The sequence below is a fragment of the Accipiter gentilis genome, chromosome 4, assembly GCF_929443795.1.
Source record: "Accipiter gentilis chromosome 4, bAccGen1.1, whole genome shotgun sequence".
Lineage (NCBI taxonomy): Eukaryota > Metazoa > Chordata > Aves > Accipitriformes > Accipitridae > Astur > Astur gentilis.
Window position 1 is genome coordinate 25005572 of NC_064883.1, and position 18997 is coordinate 25024568.

General features: G+C 39.0%; 1 protein-coding gene across 1 annotated transcript in view; it reads right to left on the bottom strand.

Moving 5' to 3' along the window:
* CUBN (cubilin) overlaps nt 1–18997 on the bottom strand; it is a 149024-nt gene that overhangs the window by 19484 nt on the left and 110543 nt on the right. Inside the window, exons 51-57 of the mRNA XM_049798757.1 lie at nt 18761–18910; nt 17788–17909; nt 15696–15921; nt 13466–13653; nt 11000–11156; nt 9314–9463; nt 2035–2235 (exon numbers count right to left, since the gene is read on the bottom strand). Coding sequence (XP_049654714.1) covers nt 2035–2235; nt 9314–9463; nt 11000–11156; nt 13466–13653; nt 15696–15921; nt 17788–17909; nt 18761–18910 — 1194 coding nt within the window. The remainder of the gene's footprint in view (nt 1–2034; nt 2236–9313; nt 9464–10999; nt 11157–13465; nt 13654–15695; nt 15922–17787; nt 17910–18760; nt 18911–18997) is intronic.

Sequence of the window (18997 nt, forward strand, 5' to 3'; positions counted from 1 at the left end):
GGGTGGGTGCCCCATGCAGCAGCACAAGTGAGGTGTGTGTGGAGTAGCTCTGCACCCGTTCTAGCTTGCCAAGAGAAACCTGGCTGATATGTAGGCAAAGACATTCCCTCACCCAAACCCTGGCCCCATGGAAGCCTCTCGAAGTTTGGCACTGACACAAAAGCAGCCACAATTGCACACATAGCCCTGCCCCTGGCTTTTCTGGAATAAGTGTACATGGAAGGTCATCATCTCTCCACCTTCTGGCTGGGCTGAGGCATTACTGTAGCATTTGTTCTGTGCAGAAAGGCAGAGAAGAGTCCCCAGGTGTCACTAACCATGGGGACTGTTCCCCAGTTCACCTTGTTCACCTTGTGCTGGGACTTGCCAGCAGTGTCGGGGGGGGGGGGGGGGGGGGGGCTGAGTTGGAGGACAGCATACTTGCTCTCTGGCTGAGGAGCAAGTTAAACTCTGCAGCTGTGAACTAAAGGCACTGCTTGGCTCCTCAGGGTTTCACACCATGGATGCTGGGGAGGCCAGGATGTGGCTAATGTTTGTTCCCAGTTTCAGTGCTTGTGGGAACAGAAACGATTATAAAACCAACTCTAATCTCCATTGTTAGCTTCAGCCTTTATTTTATAATCTTAACTTGGCAAAAAACCGTTTCCCTGCGTCCTGTTGATAAATAGCTCAAAGCCACACACAACTCTTCATGCTTTAAAGGACATGCCATTGCCACGGCCAGCACCTTAACCAAAGGCAGTCCCACACAGGGTGCTGCTGGACGCAGAGCCCCTGGCTCCTCAGCTGGTGGCCTGGAGCACTGGCAGATAAAGGACAGGAGCCGGAGGATAAAGAATGAACATTATTCTACAATAGGAGGGGGAAGCCTTTTTCTCTTTTTTTTTTTTTTTTCCCATCAAACAATACAACTAGAGGGAAGAGGAATGTTAATTGCTAGAATCTGCTTTGTGTACAGCAACAATCTAATAAGGCTGCAGTCATCTTTCTCAAATGTCAGAAGTCACAAGTCAGATAGCAGCAACTGACTTGAGTGAGTTATGAAGGTCTTTTCCATGAGTAACTGCACATTGTCATTTCTCGATGCCATTGCCTTTGTCTTATCTGTATCAGGCCATTCATTTTACATAAAGAATTTAGCCTTATGTGTTTTGCTGTGGCTTTGAACATGAGGAATATATTAAGGGAAATACCAAAGTTAAGAACTCACACTTCTCTCTGCAGTTAGAAAATGAAATAGCTTTCAAAAATCAAAGTACTGTCTCTATAAGTTAAACCTAGAAAATACTAAAATTGATTTTGAAAATAAAATTAATCTTTTGGGATATTTATATTTGTGCAGATACAAATTCTAAACTCAGTTAGAAACTTCTTTTTTTAATACATATTTACTCTTTTAAACAAAAGAGATCTCATGTGAATGACAAAAAGTTTTGGTGAAAATATTTACTAAAAAAGAAAAGTATACCTAGATCCCAATTTTTATTTACATTAATACCTGGCACTGCAAAAGGGTCATCAAATGGAGGCATATAGCTGGATACATTTAAGATCCTGTTCTGCTTCCTGTGTTGTATAACATAGTTTTAGTATGACTGAGAATCAGACCGTTCTCCCGTATGTGACAAAATCTTTTACATTAACTCAGTTAAATAAACTGGTGATGTTTCTCCTTAAACATTATTTTAAAAAAAAAGAAACAAAACCCAAAGAAAACCCAAAAAAAACCCAAACAACAAAAAAACCTGCCAAAATGGGTTGCTTTTCTTTTCTACAGCAAAAGAAAAGTGTTTCAGTTTCTGACTTGGTCTGTTGTAGTGTCTTGAAATGAGATAACACATCAGCCAGTGACAACATGCACCAAACAGTCCCATGTCTGGCTCCTGAGAGCTCCTCCGGGCAAGTGAAGAGGGAATATGAACCATCTACATCCATCTAAGATATTCCCAATGTGAGGTACAGTATTTCCTATGCTGAACCATTATCCAGCAGGAATATTTCCACTGCCTAAAGCATAGGACAGTGGCTACTCACCAATTGCTCTGTATCTTGCCTGGAATCCAAAGCCTGCAATGTGGGAGTCGGTGTAGAAGTGGAGCAGCATAGGTCCAAAGACACTGACTGGGGCAGGGAGCTCATTACCACAGAGCGTGATGAGAGGATGTGGGGTAACCCTCGTCCCACTGAAGATGCTTATTCCATCATAAAGACAAATTCTGCTCAAGAGTGCTGGGGCTGCATGGACATATAGTGCAGAAGTGTTAGCAGCATATTTTCCATGTGATATACTGAGCTGTAAGCATATAGGTCTCACACAGAATAAGAATTAAATTTTATATTACTTTCCATTCCAGGATCTGGGATCTCATTTGCTTGCTGAGGAAGCAAATGTCAATTTCTAAAATGCAGAAAAACTGAGGCAGAAAAAGGTGAAGACACCTTGTATATAAGACATCAGACTGGTCTCATTCAATACATCCTATCACCTGGAAAAGGCTCCAGGCCCCTTGAGTTTGTGGGAGTTCATATTTGAGTGAACACTATCTATGAGGAGATGAGAGGACCTAACAAAAGCATGGATCTCCTCTGCACATAAAAGCAATGCACCTTTTGTTACAGGCAACCAACTGCCTAGTATTTCTTTCCCTTAATTTAGAAGTCAGCACTCAGCGCAGGGAATTTTAAATCATTGAGAATTCGGAAAAATGAAAAAATAGTCCATATACTAACATGTTTCAGAGCTGACTTCTTTCTCTCTGAATTCCCTCAAACTTTGGAGTACCTAAACCCAGATTCTTCAGCTTGACTCAGAAGACAAAAAAGTGTAAATTTAGTCTTGCATTTTGCCAGTGAAATGCTGCAACTGTGGCAGTCAGTGGAGATTTGGAGATGACTGAGCAATAGGAAAAAACCCAACTATTTTCAAGAGCAATCTGCTTTAGGAGGCAAATTGGTGCTGATATGAGGGTGAGTGAAAAGCTGCCCATTGAAAAGCACCAAGAAACTCAGAAATGAGGAATGTAGCATTCCATTGGTGTTTCCCCTTGGTATTTAGTTTCTCCTTTGCAGTTAGATTTCTGGAGGAATGAGCCATCCTCTCTGACTCCCTGCCCTACCTCCTGACTTTCTAGCGACCTCACCATTTGCAACCAGATTCAACTGAGGCGAGAGGTCTCAAATGTATTAAGTTCATATAAATTTCATGAAGGTCAGTAGCTGAGTTACAAGTGCCAGAGGAAAGTCCCCAAAGGACAAGCTGTGCTTCTAGTGTAAGGGCGGTGAGTTCAGGCAGAGACCTGCTGAGCACCAGCCACGGGGCCCTGGGAGCTCAGAGCCATGTCACCAACTCCCTGCCCAGCTGGGAGCCATAAGCATGGGGAGAGGTTGGTGGCACCCGGGGTGGTACCGCCAAGGGAGGTACGGTGGGAGCTAGAGAGGTTTTCTATCATGTGAGAGCAAGAAGGGAGCCCCATGGGCTATGCAGGAAAGCTGGATTAATGCTGTCAGTGAAAAATACAGCATACATCTACTGAAAAATGAGCTTCATTATTTGTTATGCTTATAGAACAACTTGATGTTTTCTTTGTCTTCTTCATCATCATTTAGAAGCATAATGGAAGCTGGGGTGTCACATGTTTATTGAAGTTAAGTTATCGTGTTTAGCAATCTGTTAGCAACAATGGGGCAGTAACTTAAACTGCAAAGGATTAATAGGGAATTACCTAAATTTAACAGGAGAGACACTGAACCTACTGTTGGCAGCAAAGTGATTCCTGCAGATTGTCCAGTCAAAACAAGCTGCTTCCTAGTGTTATAGGAAACAGGATGACTTGTATTGAACAGGATGACAAATAGAATGGAGTGATAACTCCGTTTCACAAGAACAACAGAGCGATCCCAGCAGTCAGATATATTTTAAATCCTCTCTGGAGTTTTAAGTTAAAAATTCCTTCTCTCTCAATGAAGACAATGTATTCTAACATGCTTTATAATTATGCCAATAGGGAAATACGGTGCTTGTCTGACTCTAATGTAACTAAGCTGAAAACAACCAGCCACATCAGATAGCTGATTACAATGTTAATAAAATAATTACTTAAAAATATTCTTCATGCCCTATCCTATTATGAGAATACTTGATAATGTGATGCAAGTAAAAAACCAATCAATTTTAAAATAAAACGAATTGGGGGGTGGGGGGGGAAGAAATGGAGACAAGTGCTATTTCAGAATGGAACCAATTTGAGAAAGCAACTCAGGTCTTTTTCTGAAAAGACTTTGGAGAAAGGCGTGAAGTGAAATGGATTTCTCAGCAAAGCAAAGGTCCACAATACCTGTCACAAGTCGTTTCAAACTGCTGCACTGGAAAGAATAAGATGGTTGACATAGGACTGTGAGCAAAAAGCTTAATTTCTAGCTTTGAATCCTCATTGTTTGGGCGGATATAATTTATGACCCATGAATCTTGGCAGGACTGATGGTTGTTTGATCTCTATCCTGTAACTCATTCTCTTGTTCACACTTTTCCTTAATTTCTCACCATGCTAAATGCATTATTCTTTAAATAATCCCCAGCCTCAGATTCCTCTATTCTATCTCCTCATGTCATACTTCTAGCCTCTACACATACTCAGCACATCATCAAAGATTCTTCTCTGTGATTTATTTCCTCTAATTCTATCATCTTAGATCTTTTCTAGACCAATTTCTGTCCCTTGGACTACAATGGAACAGCTTTCACAAGTCTCCAGAGATCTTTCATAGCCAGATGTCAGACCCACATCCTCTTTGAGCTGACGGTCACTTTCCACATAGCTAGCACTGTTTTTCTTCCTAGAACCTTTTCCACTAAAAGCTTTTGCTCATCCTTCTGGTGTTACTGTAGTCTCTCCTCTGATTCATCCATGAGTATTCAATGAGACATCTCCTCTCCTGTCTTTCTCTCTATCTCCACATTAGCTCTGTATAATCTCATTTGCAAGGACAGATGCAACCACTATCTCTATGCTGATGACCCCATAAGTCTACTTCCCTCCTCCAGGCCTCTATCTGTTCAGCCTAAAATCTTATTTCTGTCTCTCAACAAAACCATTCAATAGGACAGCTTTTTCCCCCCTCTCAGGTCTTCACTTGCATCTTCTTTCTTTACAGCCTCATTAGGTCTGTGTCTATGGTTTGGATCTCTCTAGGTCTTCGCATCCAGGCTAGATGTAAATATTGTCAAGTGTTTCCAGTTATTATTTTTAAGATAAATTCCTTCCTATTCTTCCATATAGCTATGACTCCCACCTGAGAAATAGTGTTTTTTCCAACATGGATACTGTACCATTTGTTCCTCTAGCCTTGGCAATATTTCTTCCAAATACTGCTGGAGGGATCAATTATTTGGCCTGATGTTATGAACATAACCCTCTTGCTTTGAATTGCTGCCTGTGTTTGCTTTCAAGGCCTTTCGTTATCTATCTGTACTCCATTATTTTTTGGTACTGCTCAGCACTGATACATTGACCCCTGCCTCCACAGTTCACATGATAAGAGCTTCAGTTGTCCTTACCTTGCATTTTGAAATACGCCTTTGTGTTGTTTCTTTCCATTTAGCAGAAATTTCTGTCCAGTCTCATTATTCTCCATAAAATTGTTGATTTGATATGATGCCTGCACAAAAACCTTGAACGAATTTGGGCCCCTAACTATCTGATCCCTAATAACAATGTCCTCTTTCCATCTCTCTGTTTATAACCATAGACTCTGTTTCATTTTGTATTGATGCAGAACCTGTCTTTCTCTTGAAGTTTGTAAAACTTAAAATAATGAGGTTTTGGTTCACAGCTGTAGCTTCTGGTACAAATGGTAATACAATTAATAATTACTACTGTAGGAGAAATATTACGCAGATATATACTGGTAATACAATTAGTAATTACTAATGTAGGAAAAGTATTACACAGATATATACTCCTGTGCAACATATTAACCAGCTCCATAGCACAAGATACTATTTTGAAAGCAAGGAATTACAAGTCTTTCATATATATATATACCCTCTTTCAAAATAATCTGTTGCAAAACTTGTCTATTTTCTGAATTGCCTAGTAACAACTGAGAAAGCAGATAGAGAAGACTCCAAAATGAAGCTGTGACCCTATCCCAGATTGCAAAATTACAGTTGCATGTTTAAAAAAAAAAAAAAAGGGAGAAATAAACAAGCTATTAAAACATTTTTCAGGTCGACATGGTATCAACACAATGCAGTTGTTTTGTATGGACAGAATATAAATACTACAGAATTCTAAAAGCAGTTATTGCAGAAGGCCCATATCCATTTGCCCTAATTTTCCATGATTTGGAACTCAGACTTTATTGGATGTTATACTCATACTTGAAGAGTATTACAGTCATTTAATAATACACTACCGTAGCTGTCAGAGGTGTATTTGTAGGGACATTCACCTGAATAAAGCTTATGAACAAAGATGGATGTGATTAATTATTTCTTAGATAGCAAGTCTACTACTAATTCTAATATGTTAGATTTGTGTAGACCTTTGATCCAAGGAGGGATGACAGATGGAAGACATTTATCACTGTTGCAGAAGTGGGGCTGAGAAAACAAACTCACCCCCATTTGTTTGGTTCTTTATAAAACAACCAAACATGACAATGCAGGTGGTACTACAAGAAGAAAGTGGCAACCAATGCAACTTCATGAAACAGACAAATCAAAAGAAAGGTTCTGTAACCATATTCAGTTTGGCACAGGAAGAGACATACTTCAGGCTGCAAGGAGATCACAGAGACTAAACCAAACTCCATTCCTAGGCTTAATCTTGCCTATGTTTTGCTGTCTAAATCTTAAGTATCTTGTGTAAGCTATTGTCTATGGCTTCCTGTAATAGTCAATGGGTAAAGAGAGTGAGGGAGGCCTTCAGAAAGCAATTCATTCCACCTGTACAACATATTTGGTTTTGAGTTTAAAGCACTTTTTCACTACATTATAGGAGGAGATAAATCTAGATGATAATCTAAATTAGGTGTCTATTTTCCAGGGCTTAAAGTCAGATAAAACCAATTTTTCTACCTACCAGGAAGCAGCAAATTTAGATTAAATTTTGATCACAAAATCAACAAATACAGTTTATTCCAGTTCTTTCTGTTACTTGCTATATTTAGTGCTTAGTACATATTTAATATTTAATATATGCATTTCTTTTTCATTTGGTTCCAGATACTGACATTGTATAACTGCTGTGGGTTGACTACCTCATTGGAATCGTTCTTTATAATCAGAATAGGCATCTCATCATAATTGAAAACATAACTACTTTACAGCAGAGGTCTGTGACTCACCCATGAAGTCATTCAATTTTGTACCAATGTGTAACTACACTGTAGCCAATTACATTCTGCCTTCTAATTTTCTGGAAAAGATATCTCAACCAGTTAAAGTCAATGAGATATGTATGCCTTACAGGCATTATTTTAGATACTTCATTTCATTACTAAACAACCATGAAAAAAACAATTGGATTTCTTTTGAGAGGTCAAATAGGTAGTAAATTATGTTAATTGAACATGTAGCTAAACTTAAAAAAACCAGTCCAGAACATCTGTACTAGTATGGTTAAAATTTTAAAGGCCATACTCAGCAACAGTCTAAACAGGTGCAATGCTTCCTTGCATACGGAACAGCTAGAAATGTTTTTAACAGATGCTGTGAAACATTGTCCTGCCTTTGCAAAAGAACTAAGGGATTTCATGCTGGAAACCCTTAGGCACATCTGCTAAACGTATTCAGTGGGACAGCTGAATACTTTTTCACTTCTGCATGATAGTTTGCAAGATAGTGGTTTCAATCTTCTTTCCAACTTAAACCCAGGCAATTTCTCTTTGCTACAGGGTTGTGGTTTAAGATTTTGTGAAAAATGTTAATAATCAGCTGCTGGAGAGTGTCATACTTCCTCTTTTATAACCAGCTGACCTTTAGGTCATATCCACACTTCTTTTCTTTCATATGACTGAGGACTTTTAGTTTGTGTAGCCTAAGGAAGCCTATAACAATAAAGGAGCAAACTGCCCTGCAAAAAGTAGAATATTTTTAGTAGTTATTTAGGTCTATGTTTATTATTATGTCTGTATCATTTACCTCTTTGCTTTAACTTTCTTGATAATAAAAGCTTCAATCCATTTATAAATTAACTGAATGCACAGACAGAATACAGATCAGTAATGTACTCACAGAGGTGTAAAAATTGGCATCATCTGATTCAGCCTAATGTTTAGCATGTCTGCTGAATAATAATGTCTTCTACATGAAGAAATTATGTAATTTCTGTGGTTTACATTTCATTTAAAAAAAAATCTTAAAGTAGTGGTTTGTATTAGGATATGAAAAAAATGTTTCAGATAGATAGAATCATAGTCAAATCAAACCTTTGCCTCAGACCTAAATTAAGTTTGGACCATAATACTTTTGAATTTAAAATAGTTTGAAAGCTTAAAAGGAAAATAAAAGGAACATATTTTCTGACTTTATTGTTTGGTCCGAAGAAAAATTCAAATTACACACCCCAGCTTAGTAACAAATTACTCGAAAATCTCTTTGTCTAGGTGACTTCAAGAGAACCAAATGATGGCCTTAAAATATGTGATACTACCCAAGTAGTTTGGACATACTGATTCCTCTGTGTTATCACGACATCTCCACCCATAAAAATTTGGTCCTGTCAAAGTTGGGAAAGTTTTACCATTCACACCAATGAGACCAGGATATTATACCTGTTATTTCTTGGCTAAATGCTGCCACGTTTGAAAATCTCAAGAGGGACTTTTGTTCGTGGGTATATACAGTGTAACAACTTTTACACGTTTTCAGTTACTGTAGTCTTTCACCTAGTTTCCCATTTATATGCTTGTACATCCTTGTAAAACACCCGAGTATAATTATATCCATTTTATCAGTTAAGGAAGAAGAAGCACTGAAAAGCGAAACAGCTGGCCTAAGATCAAAAGTGTTAGGCAGGAACAAAGACCAAATTGGCCACAGACACTTTTATACTCCAACCACCCAGCAAATTCCCGACTTCATTGCTGTACGATATTCAACAGGTGAGATCTAGCTTCACTCTTCTGGAACTCTTCAGTGACACAAAACTGAACCCTGGAAACTACCTCTCTAACTGTTTGGCTGTAAATGATTTGCAGAATGGACCAGCAAATTAAATCATCAACCATTTTCCATGATAGAAGACTTGTATGTTTTCAAGTAAGAAGTTACACTTCATAGTACATACTGAAATTATGAAGTACCAGTTACCTTCCAAGTGGAAAGTCTCAAACTCTAGGATCACCAGTGACTGTGGTCCCTGGTCTATGATATAACTGCAGTTCAAGTTGTTATCATACTGACTAGGGTAGTTAGGAGAGACGATACGACCTGCAGGGCTGGTGAAATTTACTCCGCATCCTGCAAACATAAATAAATAAGACACAGTTATAATCCAGGTGATAACATCATTCCGGTTTTGCATTGAGAAAACCAATAATGTACACAAGGACCTCATCTCTCCTTAACAGGCTGGTCAAAAAAACAGGGAGAGTAGTATGTATCATGATAGCAAAAGTAGGTCTTACACATACACACAGCAGTGGTTTTGGGAAAAACAGGGTCTTCCTGCCTACAGCTTCACACAGTATCTTGGAGTGTCTTGGATAAGACCAGGCCATAGCCCCTCAGCCCACTGAACAGAAGGGCAGAGCACTGCTGTTCTTATGGGTTTGGAGCCTGCACATTTCGAAATCCCTTAGTACATACAAATGTAGCTGAATTGGATGTGGCGTTACTGGGGGGACATCAGCAGTTTAGCCTCATTTGAAAATGCCCGCGTTACCCAAGTGGCACAATTCTTCCTTCGTGCCTGACAGCCAGGAGGATGCAGTCTGCTGCAGGGCCATCTCTGGGTTGCTTTGCTATATGCAGAGGCAGGAAAGGTTTGCCACCCAGAACTTCTCAAGCACACAGAACTGTTCATTTTCATGGGGCTCCTTCTGATCCTAATGATTGCATGGCCTCAGGGTTTCTCTTTATTTAAAGCCACAGGCTTAAAAGAGTGTAGTGCACAGTGAGAGGCTGGTATAAGATTAGGAACAGGCATATGAAGCCTGTGATTGTCTCCACTAAGAGGTTGTTAGTTGTTACTGACAACATTAGTGCAGACATTATAAAAACAAAATCAATTTCAGTTCAGAATTCTGTATACTTCAATAGTGTCTTCATCTAAGCACTTAATTTTTCACTGTTTTAATCTGAATGCAGTGAAGGGAAAGAGGTTTCCTTTTGCAGCATCCTACAAAAAAAACCCAAACAACCAATGGCAATTGAGCACTGCCTCCTACACTTCTGGTGGGTTTGACCCTCACAAAGCACATACTGTGGTTAAAGAAATGGAGAGGCCCACCCAAGAAATGCCACTTGACCTACATGAAATGCAAATACAACAAAGCAAAGCAAAGCAAAGGCCAGAGCAGGTGGTGAGGAGCAATTTCTTCTCCTGAGAGCAGTTTATGTGAAGGGCATGGGCTACACCATACACAGGAGAAATTACCACAGTTCCAGCACGTGCCTTGAAAAGAACAGAGATAAAAATTCTACAGGAGGAGCAGATCCTTTTTCCTTTTTAAGATTATAAGTTTAGCTTCCAAGCAGTTTAACTACAGAGAAACAAATTCTAAAAATTTAAAGCCTATTCATTTCTTGTCCACACACTGAAAAGGCAAAGGTGGCTAAGAATAGCTACAAAGTTACAGCTGCATGGAGGATCTTTGGCAAGTCCAACACTGGAGCACACAGTAGCTCCATTGCGCTCAGTAAGGAAACTCTTGGTTTCAAAAGCTGGGCAGAGGCTTCAATGCCTTGTTGGACTGATGTCTGAATTGCTACACACAGATCAAACTAATCCAAAATGGACTAACAGAGCAGCCATCTGGCTTTAATATTACTTACTGCTTATGAAAGATGCAGAGAAACCTGGCCCAGGAGCATCCTGAGACTGAAATACTGTAGTTATCACATTGTTTGGAGCAACAACAGGATCAGGAGCTGAACTTCCACATCCTGTGGTTAACAAAGCTGCTGCTTCTTCATCATTTCCTCTCCACACCTGACAAGCCCAGATTGGAAACAGTTTAGTGTTTTCAAAACCCAGGTAGTTTGTGGGAACCCACCAGGAATTGCATATGCAATTGTTCTTTCCACAAACTTAGCATAGGATTCATCTCACACTGAATCTTAGAGATCTAAATCGGGGGTAATCCCTCTCCATTCACTCTATGGTCAGTGGAGACAAAAAGACTTCTCCAAGGAGTGAATCCCAATGAATCACTTAGGTTGCTGGGGACCTCTGGAGGGTATCTGGACGTCATTTGCTCAAACCCCTGCTGATAGCAGAGCCAACGTAGATCAGGTTCAGGGAACCAGAGAAAAACATTTTATGCACATCATTACCTATCTCCATTTCGTCTCTGCTAGCTTATCTCCATACACCCTATGAATATGAATATCTGTGTATACAATGAATTATTAAATGCAATCCTTATATAATTCATAAGTCAATAAAAACCAAAGCTATCATGCTAGGGTAATATAGAGGCATCAGACTGGAAGATCTGGATCCTTAATATCTAGTGTTGCTAATAAAAAATTATTCCAATTTTTTGTTATGTTACATTCACTTGTTCAATGACAACTATCAAATCACATAGAGAGTTAACAAAATAATATAATTCACAAAAATATAATAAAAAAAAAAAATATATATATTACTTCAACTGTACCAAGAGCCAATTTAAGTTCAATCAAACCATGCATTCAAGAAGCACATGCAGGTTTAGGTAGGTATTTCAGTGAAACCCTCTTCAGGTAATTACTTAAATATGCACTTGAGGCTCACAGTTTAAGCACTGCATTTCAACACATATAATATGAAACATAGGCATAAATATTTAGTGTCTCTGAGTGCTTAAATAATTTCCTGAATCAGGATGTTTATTGCCAAGGATTTAAAATGTCTGCTTCAAGAAAAAAGAAAAAAAATATTTACTCTGATAATAAATTTATTCTTCATTGTTGTGTTTGAACAGGTTTTTTTACTGGTACTTTATACTAAAAATACATTTAAAAAATAATATTTGATTTTTAAAAGAATATGTTTGAAAGAAGTCTAGTGGCACTAGAACAACCACATGAAATTGTGATTGCTCTAAGCAACCATCCTAGAAAGGGTTACCCAAGGGTTAGTCTGTAAGTGTTAGGCATGTGAATCACCTCATTCATCTGGCCAGGTGTTTGAGGCAATGGATGCTTAAATGATTCATATAAACAGTCTATGGCCTAGCCAAGATTTTGCAAAGTCACTATTGATTTTGGATTCCTCTTTTTTCTTGCTCAGCTTGGAATGAATGGAAAAAGCCTACACCTGTTCCACATTTTTTCATATCCAGACATCGTCATACTTCTCAAATTGGACATTCAGAAATGAAGGTGGACATCACCAAAAATTTCAGATTTTTTGCTATGGAGAAAAACTCCAGTTGGCATAGTTTTGACCATGCCATTTAGGACAGTTTAGAAATTTGAAATTAAATCACCTTAACTGGGTGGCATTAAGACTTTCATAATAGTAAAATGTATTGTAACATATTACATCAATTAATCAGTGGAGCAGGCTATGAAAAGACAACTGTAATTGTATTTTTTTTCTACAGCCTTAAAAAATGAGTGCAACTGTAGTTTGTAAGTTAGTAGGTACAGCTGCTCAAGTCTTCCTACATGTCAAATTATGTTTGCCCTTTATTTCAAGTGGGAGTTGTACTGCTGCAGAGAAAATGAGCACAAACCCACTGGACGTATGCCAAATGCCTGAGAAAAAAATGACACTGAAAAATTCAAAGCATGTCCACTCCATTCTATTGCTTTGAAAACAAGTGGCTCTTGACAACCTATGAAAGATAAGAATGCTATCTTTGTTTTTTTGAGATTAAAAAAAGAGAAGAATTAGTGCAACTTGGACAGTTTATACACTTATAAAGAAGTTTTGTAGAATTATAGTGTCACATTCCTGGTTTTTTACTCGCTGGAATAATTGAAAAGGTCTTTTCATTACACTACATTTTCTCATTATTTCCTGGTTCTGAAGTCATAAGTAATTTTTTCATATTTTTCATTTTTGGGGCAGCATGTAGAGTGATGGGGACCCTGCTGGAGGTGGAATTTCAAGAACTGATAAAAAATCTATACAAGCTAGTTGTCAAGGCATACAGAAAATTGACTGTATTGGTACAAGGACTTCAGTTTATATTTCCTGAATTTTATGCCTTGACAATCCTAACCTTGACAATTGCAAAACAGGATTCTGGAATCATGACTTCTTAAAGCACTGCTCTGCTGATCTAATACCAACAATTACTTTACCTTCACATAACTGTTCTGGCAGCTTCCATCGCTGTCTGGAATCTGGAAGTTACTGTGGAAGTTCATCTCCAAGTGTTTGCTTTCATGCGTAATGATGGTCCATGTGCATCTGGTGTTCATGGGAAAGTTTTGAGGCCAATGAGGAGACTTGATCATACCGCTATCTGAATGAATGATTCCACCACATCCTGGAAAAAGTAGCAACAGGTGGGAGAAATATTCAAATATTTCCCATCGGTGTCAGCTTTGAATGATTTCTTGCCTCTGTGGCTGCAAGAGTGAGAGAGAAAAGCCCTGACATCCACTCAAACTTCATTTACCCCTCTTTTAATTAATGTTCCTTCTCCCGCCTCTGCAGCAGGGAGGTAGTTACACTCTAGGGAAGGACTCTCTTTGTACTTAACTTTCTCTTCACAAGTTCCTTCTCCTTGCCAGTTCACAACCTTTTGCTCTGGTGGCAATTAGAAGTGAGTATTGCTTAGAGAGAGAGTAAGGGTCAGAAATACATTAATGAGGAGCTTCTCTCAAGACCGTGCAGGTTCTTTGCCACACCCCACAGCATGCACATCATGACTGACAGCCATTCAGGAAAGCACCCTAGGGAAAAAACCTCAATCTACTGCTGAATCCTTTTTTTTTCTCACTCTGCAACATGTGAATATTGCAGTTCCACATGTGAATCTACTCAAGCTACATCCGTTTACCCAGGGCAAAACAGTGACTTCTCCTCCAGCCCAGGCAGCCCTGTGGATCTCAGTGGGATTATGGAGAGGGCTGACAAACATGCCTTTAAAAATTGTTAACAGATTCATTTATAAGGAATAGCTAGTCATGGCTCTGTGGCAGCTCATGTTCTTCTACATAATAAGTTTAGTTAATTTGAAACATACTTGCAAATACCATGCCAAGAATAATTTACTAGGGCTACGTGCACAGTACTAGCAACCCATTATTATTTCAGAGACCATGTAGTAACAGGATGAATAAAGAGCAAAAAAAAGACTTATAACATTCTCTTTTTTTCCTTCTTAGTTAAAAAATATATATTAGCTTTAAAAGGAAGATTTTATTTTTCATTCTTCTATGTTAGAATGGCAATTGTGTTTAGAAGGATATGAGGCCAAGTTTTGCTCATACATACAGAATGTAAGCCCAGAGATTCTCAGTGGACAAATGAGAAGAAAACTGAGGAAAGGAAACAAGGTATATAAAAAAAGAATTCTTCTTTCACAGAGAGAATACTGACTATGCACATTGCACGTGTATGTTAATGTCTACATCATTGAAGAGTGGCCTTTCTTGCACATGAAATCCCAGTGACAATAGGGAACAGTGTCAAAAACCTGCGTGACAGTGTATATTCACACAAGCATGGGCTGTTGATATATTTAAGAAGACATTCCATCAACTGACTGTGTGAATAATGCTAGATCATTAACTAGTGGAAAGCTGATCAGCATCAGCCAGAAAGTTTGCAGCTGGAGGTGACACTAGGAAACACATTGCCAGCTCTGTACTGAGGTAAGAAGGCACAATGAATCCTGCCCTGCCACCAGCCAGCATATCTACACTTGCCTTTAGTCATCTCCTGAAGGACAGTGTGCAGATAGTGAGCTACCTTTCCAACCACCCCCGCCCCAATCCAGAAAGATGATAATTTCAACAGAAGGAAGGTAGCTTTTTAAAATGTGCCAATTCCATCCTGCATCTGTACCACCTTCAAAAGTGTACCAACATCTCCACTAAAGTGGAAGAGTTTTAGACTGTTGTCACATGTGCTCTTTGAGAAGTTCTTTCTGCCTCTCTGTTTTGAAACTAACCTCTTTCTAGTTTTAAGTGTTTAAACCAAATCAAACTGTGAAACAATTGTTACTCAAGATGTGAAATGTCTCATAGTCACTGACGATAGATACCACTGCTGGGAGGATAATGGGCATGATATCAATTTACAGACACCAAGAAACTGCCAGTGGGAGGCTTAAAAAGTACAAAATCAGTCCAAATTTCATTTCATTGTGTGAGATCAGACAACACTGGTTTAATAGTTGACTTTTTTAGTGCTGGCTTCTCTCAGGAATGCTGAAGATGTTGGCATGTATTTCTGTTGTTCTTTAATGCAAACTTAATTAAAGAGGAGGAATCCTATTTCATTTTGTGGTTGAAAAGTGCTATTTAGGCATGATGTACTGCATGATGTTAGACCTGGAAAAATCAGTATTTTTTCTCTTACCTAGAGATTCTGCTGTCCATGTTGCATAAAAACCACCTCCTTGTATTGAGTGGTCAGAGTTAAAGATGATGACTAGCTTGCTGGAACCAGACCGAATAGTCCCAGGGGATGTGTTTCCACAATACTTTCCTATGACAGGAGACCCAGGAGAGCCGCCATTGAGGATAGTAACAGAGTCCCACTTACAAAGTGAATGATTTTCAACATGGAAGGCTGTAAAAGTAAGCTGCAACACACAAAAGCGACATTCAGAAGCTAACACCAGCCACACTAGTGGAGGGGTTGGAGCAATTCCAGCCAGATTCTGTAGCCATCCTAGCACAATGATTTCTGGGTATGCTCAGAAATCTGACCCTCAGTTCACCTTGATGCTTTCCTGCAAGTATTGCTTGGAGTCTTGCCGCTATAAGTAACAGCAACTACTTAGCATGAAGACAGAAATGGAAGAGGAACACACAGGTTCAAAACTGGCATTATTGGGACTTAACCATATGTTTGAAGCTAAGTATGTGGTTCAAAATGGTCTTGAATATGTACAGGTGTTGAACCACTTTCCTGCTCTCCAAGCTTCTGGTCATGAAATCTGAAGTTGCACAGTCAAATATAAGTAGCTATGTAAGCCGAAAGTCTTGGATTTTTTTCTTCCTATTATTTTTAATCAGAATACTTAAGAGTTGCTAAAAAGAATGCTAGTTTCCATTAAATCTGAGAGAAACAGTTTCATGTTTGGTTCCTGTGGGCCTGGATGCATCACATAAATAGACTAGGCTAGGCAGGCAGCTTCTGACCCTGTCTCCCTCCCACACTGATGCTGTTTGTCCTTGGAGCGATATGCACACAGGTGGGATTTCCAGTTCGAAGATTTAGATTGCTGACCTAGTAGACTCCTGGATTTCTTTATGTTGAAATATTGATGTACACTAATGACTGCCTGGCCCTCTTCCAATAAGTTTTTTTTACCAGTTCCAGGATTGGGAACTTTGTGGAAAAGTTTAGCAAATACATAGTACTTCTTCCTGTAACTTTTGTGTGTATTCATTTGCAAAAGAACTCCGCCTGAGGCAAAGACCAAATACAAATTTAGCTCAAATGGTTTAAGTTCAGATCTTTACCAGCAACTGAAACTGGCAGCTCATACTGGAAAAGTTTAGTCTGCCTTCACTGAGGGAGCTGCTACTCAGTTCAAGATAATCTGCTTACATCTGATTAAGACTAGTTCTGCTTTAAACAAATTTGTGGATTAAATAGAAATTTTGTGTTCTACTAAAATAATCCTGTATTCCCTGAAGTAAGAACCTAGGCAGTGGTCAGAACATCACGTAGCAGAATAATTAGGACTATGAGTTTGCATTTCTAAGAAATACCTTGTAGTTGTAAATAAGGAAAACACGATAGGGAAATTAGTGAAAAACATTACATATGAAAATCTGCAATGTGTCTTTACAAAATTGCTTTTCAGATATTCTTCTGACCTGGACTGCAAATGTCACTGATTGGACATGTTCTCCAAAGGATCAGTCAAATAATTCGGTGAGTGAAGTTTAGCACTGCTTGATCATAAAGGTGCTTAAACTGGTCTTTCAGCAGTTTGGCTCAAGAAAGTAGCACCTCAGGCAGCCCATTAATAATTGCTGGGAAATCATTGATGTGATTTGTACCAGCCATCATATTATCTTCCAGACTAACCATTAAGACACAAAAGTAACTTTCTAGTGGCTTGTAACTTTCCTGCAGAGATGAAAAAACTTCAGCCTCATGTTTGTTCTCATGATACTGAGAATATCCATGCACATCTAACGACATGATTTATTTTAGTTTCCTAAATGTAGAAAGTAATTGTTTAAAGAAGAAGTGAGTGCTATGTTTTGAGGTCAAGTTAGACTAGGATCCTTCTGCTTTTCAAAAAGCACAATCATCTAGTTTGGTTGTGTTACCTTCGTTTCCCCCTCTTTCTTAGGTAAGGCTGATGGGGAGATGTTTCATTCTTCCATATTTTTGATTTTCCAAATTGTCTCAAACCTGTTCCTCAAGACTCAGAGGGTGTTTCTCACACTACTAGCTGCTCACACAGTCATGACATTGTGTTACTCACAGTGATGGTTTCACCTTCAGAGGCTTCCAACAGCCAGGAGCAGCGATTCAGATTGCTGTAAGGTTCTGGGTAGTTAGGACTTGAGATAACTCCCCTTTCACCTGACTGTATACCACCACAGGCTGAAGAAAAAAGTAACATTTCAATACATTTTAGTAACTGAACATTGTAATCAAATGAGTGGAAGATTATTCAGCTTGTAACAGCACTAAAATATGTTTAAGTTGGACTGATATAGGTAAGGATGAACAATTTCTCTGGGAAAATCCAAGTTTTAAAATCTGTCATTGAATAGTGAGTAAGCAGATGTAATGACCTTGAAACTTTGCATTTATTCTGATACTTAATATAGCTCTGCAAAACCTTTGCCAGCTGACACAGCTGCCTCTTCCACCTTATCTTCCATTTATTCATCTCAGACTCCTAAGCAAACCAGTGCCATTCTTGGACCAACACTATCAAGTCAAAAACTTGCTGATGTGTCTAGATAAGCACCAAGGCTAAATCCAGCTGTGACAGGAAGAATAGTTGTGCTGGCATGTAAATGGCAAAGTGGTGTAATTTGCACTGATATGGCTTTAAGTGGATTTCAAAATGAGTGCAAAGGTTCAACCAGCAGAATGCATTTCAGCCACTCTGGAGGCCTATTTGAAGTAAGTCAAACTTGGCTGGTGTTACCTGTTACATCCCTATTCCCAAGAGCAACTGGCTGTTCTGAGTGTTGCACTGCATTGCAAAAACTCAAATGCGGTTCAGGGAATGGGAACAGTGAGGCAGCAAATAAATCTGAAAGTTCAATTGCTAGCATATGTCTGCTTTAGATAGATATAAATAGTGGCAGGCACTGTGTAACTTTTGAGGACCTCTTTGAGAGTTAATCCCATAGTGTGTATTCTCAGTATCACCAAATGAATGGCAACACTCCCTAGAAGTGCCTCACTCAGCAAGGGCAACAGTCTATCGAGCCATTTACCTTCAAATGTGTAATGGGCCAAGAATCCTTTATCTTCTCTGTTTTCATCGCTTACAAAGTGTACCCAGATCTGGGGGGCAGCTATGACCAGTGGCACAGATGGTGCAGCCTGACCACAAAGTCTGGCTATTAGCTCTCCATCAGCATCCCCTGAGTAAAGAAAGAAAAAAAAAATACAATTTTTGAATCCTAAAAGAGCTACAATACCATAAAGGAATATATGGGGCAAACACGCAT